Source organism: Numida meleagris, chromosome 3 (genome assembly GCF_002078875.1).
Source record: "Numida meleagris isolate 19003 breed g44 Domestic line chromosome 3, NumMel1.0, whole genome shotgun sequence".
NCBI classification, from domain to species: domain Eukaryota; kingdom Metazoa; phylum Chordata; class Aves; order Galliformes; family Numididae; genus Numida; species Numida meleagris.
Genome location: NC_034411.1, coordinates 15,084,684 through 15,095,977, shown reverse-complemented (window position 1 = coordinate 15,095,977; position 11,294 = coordinate 15,084,684). Strand labels below are relative to the sequence as shown.

The 11,294-nt window shown below is 42.4% G+C and overlaps 1 protein-coding gene across 1 annotated transcript; it reads left to right on the top strand.

Annotated features, from left to right (window-relative positions):
* On the top strand, window positions 45–7,733 carry POLR3F (RNA polymerase III subunit F). The gene is made up of 9 exons (XM_021389594.1): window positions 45–193; window positions 555–672; window positions 1,454–1,521; window positions 2,503–2,570; window positions 3,331–3,443; window positions 4,712–4,855; window positions 5,429–5,536; window positions 6,123–6,314; window positions 6,942–7,733. Exons 1-9 carry the CDS (start codon window positions 138–140, stop codon window positions 7,017–7,019), a joined length of 945 nt encoding a protein of 314 aa, XP_021245269.1. The 5' UTR covers window positions 45–137; the 3' UTR covers window positions 7,020–7,733.

Sequence of the window (11,294 nt, the reverse complement as noted above, 5' to 3'; positions counted from 1 at the left end):
CGCGTCCCGCTGCTCAGCAACAGGTCTCGTCGCGCCACGATGACGTCATCTTCACGCGCCGCAGCGTCCCGCTGCTCAGCAACCGCCCCCTGTCGCACCTTGATGACTTTCCTCCCCGCGCCGCCGGGCCCGCCGCCATGGCGGAGGTGAAGGTGAAGCCGGAGGTGCCCGACCCTGTGGATATAGAGAGCAGGTGCGCTGGGCAAGGCTGGGCCCCGGGCTGCTGTCCTCGGGATAGGCTTCGTGAGGCTGAGGAGGCGGGGAGCGATGGGGCCCGGTGCGTTGCTGCTGAGAGCAGCCTAAAAATTAAATGGAGCAGCGGCGCTGTCAGGAAGAGCAGAGGCCTTTTTTCCGGGAGGTGCAGAAGCGTCTTGGTAGGAAGCAGGGCCGGGCGCTGTGTCTCCTCAGTGGCAGTGGCTAATAAGCGATTCGTCCGTTCTTTTTCTTGAGCTCTTTTTTTTCCTTCTCTTCCGTCCCGGCTCTGATAACTTCTTGGGGGATTGGTTTTGGATGCAACGGGCTTCAGATCCCAACCTGCTTCTCTCCTCTCGCAGGATCATCGAGCTGTGTCACCAGTTCCCTCACGGCATCACAGACCAGGTGATCCAAAATGACATGCCCCACATGGAGGCCCAGCAGCGAGCCATGGCCATCAACAGGCTGCTCTCCATGGTAGGGCGCTCCCCGCTCCCTCGTGTTACTTCAGCCTGAGGCTCTCTTTCTGTGAATGTGCTGCATGCTAGCACCCAGCCAGGCACGGCTAGGAAGTTGATCTTGGATTTAGTGTCATTTGCTATAACTGGCAGTTATCACAGCTTAATTTTGGTTCTCATAACCACTTATGACCACCATGACCACTTATAGCGGTCACTATAACCTATTAAAACATATCCCAAAATTTACTGTTTCCATTCTGTAATACGAAGTTAACATCTATTGTGTGAGTAATTTGCCTCTGTGAGGCATTCTCAAACCTGGCTGACAGTTTTCCAGCGTTCTCTGCAAAACTGAAAACATAACCAATGAAACAAGAACCCCCATCTCTTCCACTGGAAATTAGAATTGTTTAACACTTTTGTCCAGCGGAGCTCTCACTTGATATCTGGATGCCCACGCAAATGAGCACTTTGGTGGGAAGTATACAAGAGCTCAACGTCCCTTGTCCAAGGTGAAAGTTAGGAGAAACAATGGGAAGTGACGAGTGTTGTGGGAAGAGGCTGCAACTGTGTTTGTTGTTTCTGATAGCTAATGATAAATGGATAGTCATAGGGGAAAAAAAAATATATCCTCGAGGGTATGTTGTGTCTAGCAGTTAGAAATGTTGTTTTTCCCTTTTCTTTATTCAGCTGATATGAAATAAGTTGATTTTCTTTACAAGTTAAGGAGATTTTTTGCCACGTTCTGAATCAAGCTGTTAGAAGGAAAGTTAATGTGCTGTGCCTGTTTCCCACAGGGGCAACTGGACCTTCTCAGGAGCAATGCAGGTCTCCTGTATAGAATCAAAGAGTCTCAAAATGCAAGGTAAGCCTTGTGCTTATTGAATAAATATTTGAACTCTGTTCTGCAACTGACGTGTGGCATTTCTGGGAATACACTAAGGAATTTAACGTGGGCTCTGTAACAAGGATGTTACAGAATTTAAAAGCTTGATACGCTTAACACCTCTGAGCCAATCCTGAAAACTGTTCTAGTGGTTTCTACTGCACAGAGTCTACCCCGGGGCTCCAGCTGTAACTTGCTAGCAAAGCCTGATCTGGCAAAGTGATCTGTGTGAACAGATGTGTATGCTGAGGTGAAACCCAGCTGAGGCTTGACCACACCATCTACAACTGTCGTTCTGTGGTCTTCCTCAGCACGTACAGCAGTTCCAGAAGACCACTTGACCTGCTGCTCTTTATTTGATTTATTAAAATGTACCTTCGAAAAAATCATGTTTTATGATTCCTATATAAACCTGAGTAGGAGATGCCTAGATTTACTTCCAGAAAGAAACATCCTTCAAAATTATCTTCCATGCAGGCATCTCAACTTCTCTTTCCAGTGCATTAGAAAAAAGTTCCTAAGTTCAGGCTTTCTCAGACCAGTGAAAAGGCATGTTGTAGAGCCTGGAGTATTCTGCTGTCCCTTTGTTGAAACAGTTGATCCCAAATTATGCTCTGTGAGTATTTGAACTTACACAGTGTTAGTATATGACTCCAAACTTCCCATTGTTAAGAAAAGTTGAGTGACACCTGCTTACCCTCTTTAATTACTGTTATTATTTTTTTTTAACTGTGCTGTTTTCTCTTTACTGTGGCTTCTCACTGGCAAGCTCAGAATGATCCAGGGAGATTTGGTGTCATGTATTTTATTTGCCAGTGGCCAGTTTATTGTGTAGGGCTTCTTTTTTCCTTTGTGCACCATGGTATTTTTCATAGTATTTCTTTTCAGTTTAAAATAAATCCACCTTCTTTAAAACTTCAAACTTAAAAAAAAAATCTTGCTGTCTGTTCTGCTTCACAGTAAAATGAAAGGCTCCGACAATCAAGAGAAGCTGGTTTACCAAATTATAGAAGATGCAGGAAACAAAGGTAGCTTACCATTCACCATTATAATTTATTTAATAACTTAGTTCATGGAACTTTTCCTGTCTGAACTTCTAAATTTTTGTCCAGGCAATACAGATATAAAATACAGAGTACACTTATTAAGTCTGTAGGTAGTGTTCATGTGTCCACTTCTTTAAAAACAAAGGAAAACTAATTTCTCTATTAAAATTGCAAACTCTCCTGTCTGACCTTTTGGCACCTCTTTCAAAATATGAATTTTCAGAGTATGAATTATGACATTTATGAGACTGTCAAACTGAGGAACCTGTGCAAAACACTCACTACTTACAAGACATTATATCTATACTGTATTTAGTAACTGTACTAACAGCAGAAACCACTGCTAGGAAGTAGGCTTGCTTTCCTAGGGATCTTTGCACACTTGCTGAGAGAGAGCAGCTGGAACTGACTGTAATGTTCTCGTTAAAGCCAACACTAATTACCTAAAAGTGCAAGAAGAATTCTGTGAGCTATTCGTGTTAGCGGCCAGGTGGAGTGTACATGTAGGAGCTCCCAGAGATGGAGATGGTGACTGTGGTGTGAGTTTTTTCTTTTGTTTTGTCAGTTGATTTTTATTTCATCCTATTCTTCCCCTTCCCTTCGTTTTGCTGGGAGTGGTAGGATGAGGGATGCATCCTTTGGCCCGCAAGCAGCGTTGTGACTTTTGGACTGTGAGTCCTTAGAGAAACAAATGTCTGCTTCTTGTAATTAATTTCTGTTCATTTCTGTGCTTTTTGAACAGGTATTTGGAGCAGGGACATTAGGTACAAAAGTAATTTGCCTTTAACGGAGATCAACAAGATACTGAAAAACTTGGAAAGCAAGAAACTAATTAAAGCAGTTAAATCTGTGGCGGTGAGTCGTTTGTGACTTTATTTTTTTTCACATTTTCATATGTTTGCTACATGCTGTACATGTTTGAACGTCGAACAGGGAGCAGAGAAACCTTGTTCTGCCTCTGACTTTGTCACTGCATGGGTACCAACACTTCACTCTTAAGCTTTATAATGTATGTTTTGAGGTGTACCAGATCCAAGAGGCTATCATGTTTAATAAATAATAAGCATGCTACTAGCAAACTAATTAATAACATACGTAATAAATACATTACTACTAATGTATAGTTCTGTCACTGTTCACGCTACGGTTAATGACATACCGTTATTATCAAATCATAGTTTCAGTGCTCTTAATACTGAATTACACAAAACTGTTCTCACAGTTCTGTTCCCTTTTCTCTGCCATTCCATATGCAGTCTTGAGGACATCAAATCTACTGAAGAGTCTGGGTTGCTTAAAACTTTTGCTTCCAGCATCCCAGTGGGCTCTTGGGTTTATAGGTCAGCGTCTCTGCTGTCTGTAGTCATCCACACTCCTGCCATCTGCACGTCTTTCCTTCTGTTGGTCGCTGACTCGTACTTATACTGCATTCTTTCTTGTTTCTTGACACCCTTTTCCACCATCTGCCTACCATCTTGCTCCACTGTTTCCACCCAAATAAGCAACCTACTTATAATTACTTTGTCCTCCTTGGTCCCAGCTTTCTACGTTTGTACCACAGTGTGGTATCTCTTATATAAGTTAATGAGTTGCAAGTGCCTTCCTAAGGTTGTTCTTCACAGAAGATCTCCCAACTCCCTTCAGTTATCTGATTGATACTGGATATGTATTTTTTTAAACGCTTTAAGACATTTGATTCTGTTTTAGTCTTGGTTATTCTATTTTGTTCCAGTTACTCAAGCACTTTCATATCTTACATGCAAATTATCCACATACCAGAGTAGGGCTTATTCTATTCAATACTTTTGTCATTCTGTTGTAATGCTTATGCAGCAAACTGCTCTCCCTTACCTGCTTAATTGCAAATCGTTGGCATGGGCATGTTATTTGGGCATTCTCCTGGTTTCCAGCTCAGGTCCTGTCTTGTAGCAACGTATAAATCTTCTCTATATCTCCATGTTATCTCAGAGTTAAACACATTAATGATAGCTTCAGTCAGCTGGATTGCTGTGCCTTAGGTTTTGGGAGGAATGAACTGTCTCTTTCGCAGATATTTTTCTAAATCTTCCTTTTTTTTATTATTTACTTTCATCTATTCAGAGCTGTGTGTTTTTCTCTACCAGGCATCCAAGAAGAAGGTGTATATGCTGTATAACCTGCAGCCTGACCGATCAGTGACTGGTGGGGCCTGGTACAGTGACCAGGACTTTGAGTCTGAATTTGTGGAGGTGTTAAATCAACAGTGTTTTAAATTTCTACAGAGTAAGGTAAGCGCCACTACTAAATCAGTCCTCCATTTGTATCTGCAAGTAATTCTTTTATTTCTAAAACCAGTGACAGATGAGGCTTAAGTTTTACATGGTGTTTTCGGTAAGTGTTACCCAGTGCTATAATGGGATCAGCAAGTCTGTACTGGAATTTTATTTTCACAGCAAAAGTCACTGTTTTTTTTCAAAGCTCTCGTTTCTGAGGGGGTAAAAGGCACCAGGCAGCCAGTTCTGCCTAGAAGACAATTTCCTCTAGTCTGGCTGGGGGAAAAGCCTGTTCTATGCTAAACAAATCTAGGCAGATTGCAGCATTTTTCTGTACCATTGAAAATATTTTAAGCAGCGCTAGTTACAGCAGAAACACTTCGATTTGTCAACAAAACACAAAATTATGTTTGGATGTACACTTTATCTCACATCAGTCCTGAGGGCATAGCTTTAAGTGATAAATAAAAACATGTTTCAGAAATGGTTTGCAAAACAACACTTTGTGCTCTGCCTGAAGCTGAGCTATGAAGGAAACTCTTGGCAGTGAGTACTGACTACAGCTCGTCTTTGTGGTTTTTTCCTTAGGCAGAAGCAGCTCGAGAGAGCAAACAGAACCCCATGATACAGAGGAACAGCTCATTTGCCTCCTCCCATGAGGTGTGGAAATACATCTGTGAACTGGGAATCAGTAAGGTCAGCATAAATAAATCTTACCGCTCAGAACTGTCGGTACATGACTAGCTGCGGGAGTTAGGTCCTGCAAGTTTGGTGAGTGCTTTAGTACCCTGCAGTTACTGCAGTGGAGGTGGACTTTGCTATTTTGTTGCTTTTTGAGGATTGCCAGTGGTGCTGTATGGGATTCCAGGATGCCTGTACATGAGGGTTTTCAAAGACGTGTTAAAGGGTTCCCAACTTAATGCCATTATTGGTCACCACCAGCAGGCTTCAGTACTCGTCTTTTTCTTCCACAGTTGTTTTGTTGTAGGGCTAGAAATGTATCATGCTAAGATAATGTAGGTGCTTGAGGTGCACAGGAAAATTCTTCTGGGCCAGTCAAGGCTAATGTAATCCAAAAATTTCTGGGAGGAAAGGCATCTGTTTGCTTTTCTTTTTGTATCTACACAACCCCATCAAGTGCCCAGTAAGAGCTGTAACTGTATCTGGGACAAGGTAGAAGAACTCCAAGCATTTGTTACTTGTGGGGTTTGCTCTTGTTTCCCTATTGCAGGACTTAGTGGTGCATGTCTTTCCTACATTTATTTTGCAAATTGTTCCTTAGGTAGAATTGTCAATGGAAGACATTGAAACCATTTTAAATACACTAATATATGACGGAAAAGTGGAGATGACTATTATTGCTGCAAAGGAAGGGACAGTAGGCAGTGTGGATGGACAGATGAAGTTGTACAGAGCTGTTAGTCCTCTCATACAACCTACTGGATTAGTCAGAACACCCTGCGGACTCTGTCCGGTAAGTGATAAATTCTGTACATGAATAGGTGGTGCATGCACATTTTGGATACAATCCTTCAGTTGGTCAGCTGGTGCAAATGAAGGTTATGCCTGTGAGTCATTCTTGGGGGTTTCTAAGGCAAGCATTCTCCTGATGCTCATGAGCATCACTGGTGATGCTTTAGCTATGGCGTAAGGGGTAGAGCCTTTAGACCAGGACATTTCCCACTCACATGCTGACTTTTTCCTTTACTTTGTGTTACAGAGAGCTTTCAAGTTCAGCCTGTTCTAAAATATAACTTTTTATTATCTGACCTTGGGTTGTTTGCCTATTTATATCTTTTTTTAAAAGCTAACTCCCATCTGTCTAGCATTTGGTCTCTTCTGCGAGGATCATGAGTTGATACATGGGTAAATCCTGCCAGACATGTCTGTTTCATCTTTTACTACAGTGAGATCTTTTTTGCTTTGTTGCGCTCACATTGCTCTTCCTCAGAACTGGCACTGAACTTCCTAGACTTTGTTCTCAGCTAGGCTACTGCTTTTCTACTTGGAAAGGAGAAGGAAACGCAAGGCTGTGCTACTTCTAGTTGACTCATGCTTGCTGTATACAGTTACTCTACTGACACAGGTCTTTCTTTCCCAGGTTTTTGATGATTGCCATGAAGGTGGTGAGATTTCTCCATCTAACTGTGTTTATATGACAGAATGGCTGGAGTTTTAAGGTGAAAGAAAACTGTAAACTCGATTCATTCTTCATAGCTAAGATGACAAAGCAGCTTGCTTTTACAAAAGTGGACTTCTAAATTTGTGAGCAACTTCAAGACATGATGTTCCTTTGTTTTTTTTAAGTAAACATAAAGCTGCAACGCATCAGTTGTGTGAGCAGTCCTGTTAGTGGACTGAAAATCAAACCAGCACTGAAGATCAAGGCTGAAGTGAAAACACAGATCCCATCTTGTACAAAATGTGGGTGTGTGACTTGAAAGGTGCCATGGAACAGCTGTGTGGTGATGCCTCACATTCAAGGATTGCACTGAGTACTCAACAGGCGCTTACTTTGAAAGAAAATAAGTCATCAGCTGATCAGAAAAACTTGCTAATGAGCGTTGCCAAGAATGAGATCCTAACCTTTGCTTTCAGACTTATAGTGCTGGTGGGAGCGTACGTCCTAAGGCTGACACTTTTTTCCCTATGATAGTTATGTCAAATAGAAATCAATGATTTTTTTACCATCATTCTTACCTGCTAATCTATGATTAAAACTGTATTTGATTTTTTTTCTTATCTATTTTTGTGCTTCACTTTCTTCACTGCTGTCAGAGTCTAGTGATGTTTCTGTTGCATTTATTGTTTATTGCTACAGGATCATCTAATCTGTGTTTTTGTGTTCTGGCAGCTGCATCGTGCACATAAATATGTCAGCTGAAATTTTGAATGTAAGTATTCTGTGAAGATGTGTTTTCCAGATGAGAAACAGCTCCTCTGTCCTGGTAATACAGATACAGTGAAAATTTTTATAGGTTGTCCGAATGCTCTGAGGGTTACAAAAAGTGCCAATGACAGCTGTTTGTATATAAATATGGTTTGTGATCTGAAGAAGGCATGATACTGGCATATCATCCAAAAGCATGATCTTCCTGTGATGTGGAGCCAATTTGTGCTTCTTTTGAGCATAGCCTCTCATGCTCCTTCTCTGTGCACATCTGGACTCATGAATTGGCAGTACTTATTAACTGTGTTTTCATAAGCCTATTGCCCTTCATGGTGGCCAAAGACATGCTGGAACACGGACCTGTTCTTTGAGGCAACTAGATGCAGCTCTCTGACTGTTGCTGTCTGGCAGTATTAGAGGTGTGATACTGTCTTTGCAAATGCGAGTTCAAATCCTGCTCTGGAAGTAAACAGGCTTTTGTACCAACAGTTAGGAAAATTAATTACATCACCTCTTCCTTATTCTGTAGTCAAGCAACATCTTGAAAAGTCAGCTCATTTTCATAAATGAGAATATTGTGCATATATGGTACAGTTGCCTCTCCACCATCCACAATAACAGAGGGTTGGGGTGAAGTACTAGTAGGCAGCGCAATGTAGATTCGTACTGAGACCTGGCTCTCTCCACAGAGTTCACAACTTGCTACCCCTGGCTTAGCTTTGCAGGATGTCTGCACAACTACTATATCATTGTAATAGCCTCCCAGTGCTGGGAAACTGTCAGTGGGGTTGATCACAATAGTGGACCTGTTGCATCTAGCTATTTCCAGAACTCCCTGTCTGAAAATAAGCCCTCCAGGACACAGTTCTGGGATGGTGATGGTCAAGCATTTCTGCAACTGAATTTTCAGCAAGCAAGGAAATCTGACTACAGGTAGTGAGCATTTGGCTAATATAGACAGATTCTGGAAGACTGCCTATTAGAATGGAATGGGAACAAGTTTGATGCTGTTAGCTAGTGTGTGCACCCATGGCTGGCTCTTTCTTTTGTTGCAGCACTGTCTCTTGAGGTGACAGGGATACATCTGTCTTTCTACAGAGGAAGAAGTGTTGTCACAAAAGAGATGGGGTGAAATTATGAGATGTTTGTTCTTTCTTTGCTCCCTTTAACCACACAGCACACTGAAGCCTGAGAAAAATGCTGCTCGCTTCAGTGGTCTTAACCTCAGCTTCAGGCATCTGTTATGTGGCCAAAGATAATTTCACTGAGGTGTGAGACTGGGATTGCCTCTTTTGAAGGCAACCTAATGCAATAGAGTCTGCATCCTGCTACAGCAGAGATAACACAAATTGTGCTCCGCTTCAGCTAGAAGACAGCTTTCAGGGAAATGGCACATTGTACAAGTATGTCACTTCATGCGGTATGACCGTATTTACTGGCAGTGAGAAAAAGGAGACAGAGCCTGTTCTCAGTGAATGGCGGTAGGAAGTGGAGAGCTGGTCTATTAAGCCCTCTCAATTCTGGTTCATTTATACTGATTTCATCTAGTTTAGATGGCCTTATCTTTGTGGTCCACAAAGCTAGTGTTGGAGTTGTAACAAGACTTCTCAAATTTGGAAAAAAAATGCACCTGTAGAGAAAAGTAAAGCAACTTTTCTTTGGTATTTGTAAAATAGGAGCTCCTCTGATCTATTTAACTGAGTGGAATGATCTTCATGAACATGGCTGGTCTATCAGCCCGTTCAAAAAGGGAATAAATACAAAAAGGTAACATTAATAGTTCAATCTTTTTCCCTTCCTGACTTCCTTCAGTTTTCTCTTCTACCTGGCAAAGCTGCCCCTTTTACAATGTGGTATGAAATGTAATGTTTAATGTTTCCAGAAGCATTAACTGCAGTCTCAGGCTGTACTGTGAATGGAGAGAAAGTACAGCTCGCAGGTACTGTTTAACGTGCCTAGCCTCTGCAGTCCAAAGTTTAAGACGTTAATGGCAAACTTAAAGCTTTGATAGTGAAAACTGTAGTTGATTGGCTATTTGGATTTCCCTTTTTTCTTTTCCTTTTTTTTTAGTTTAGTCTGCTTACACTTCTCATCTGTGTTGGACCTTTGGAGCAATGGTTGTTCATCTGGTGCTGTTTGAGTGCCATCTTCTGCCTCACCCGTGTATGGCTGCCCCGAGACTCTGAAAAGAGAGCTCTTAGGCCACGGGTGTCCAACCATTTAGCTTGCCTGGGCCTCATGGAGTGAAGAGGAGTTGTCTTGGGGTGCATATAAAATATGAGGGCTGCTGTGAAAGTAATGCCTCCTGTCTTATGATGTTGGTCCACAACATCAGAGGCAGATGTTGGTGGTACGGCAGTAGAGGTTGAACCTTCCCACCAATATCCAGTTACATTTTGTTGCTGTGTGACAGATGGCAGCAGACGCATCTGTCATGGAAGTGCATGTGGAGCAAAGGTGTGGGACTGAATTCCTTCATGTGGAATAAATGGCACCCACTGACATTCATTGATGCTTTGCTGAATGTTTAAGGAGGCCAGACAGTGGATGTGAGCACTGTGAGGCGGTGGGTGGTACCTTTCAGCAGTGGCAACAGTGACATCAGCTCATCTGTGTGACTCAGCTAATGGTAGTGACTATGTTGAAAAACAGTGTTTTGTAGCTGAGGATTTGCTCTATTAAATAGTGTTATTATGCTCTATTTGTTATAGTTTTCATGGAAATAAATAGGAGGCATTGCTTTCAGTAATGTTTATATACTTTATATACTGTTTATATACTGTTTATATACTTACATGTATAAATAACAAAAATTTTAAATATGTATACACATTTATTAAAACATAAAAAAGAGCACCAGTGGGATGTACGACCTTGTATTTGTGACACTGATGCAGCAGGGCAGTTGCAGTTCTCAGTGAGTTCTGACTCAGGTGTTGGTCAGAGATTTTGGGTGATATTTTACTCCTCCTGTGCTTCATCCTTGGCAATTGTTCACAGTTGTGCATACTCCTAAAAAGCGGTGACATGGATAAGGTGTGACTGTGAAGGGAGGGGTATTTCTCTCTGGTAAGAGAGGGCTTACGAAGGTCAGGTAGAGAGACACAGCATTTTGAGTTGAATGTCTGATTGCAGCTCGGTATGTTCCATTTGAAAATTCACAGGTGGTGTATTTATGTTGGCTGAAAACAGAATCGCAAATAGACCAAGAAATTGATAATTTTTTGGAAGTCCTTAACCCTGATCTTAAATTCCTTTATCCAAAAGGGAAGCACGCCGCCTACTTGTTGCTGGTCCCACGGCCTTGCTTAGCACACGCGCAATTCTGGGAGGTAACTTGAGCTCGCCACCGTGCGTGAGCACTCCTGGCAGTGCGGCGCCGTGTCACGCAGCCGCAATGACGGACACGTCATCCGCTTCCTCCTCCTGCCGTTAGGCCGCAGTGGGAGCCGACGCCTCCCCGCCATGTTTGGTAGGGGTACCCTTTCTCTCCATTCGATCTCGACCCATGGTGCCCTTAGCTAAGATGGCCGCCCTGACGCCGCAGCCGCCGCCACGTTTGTT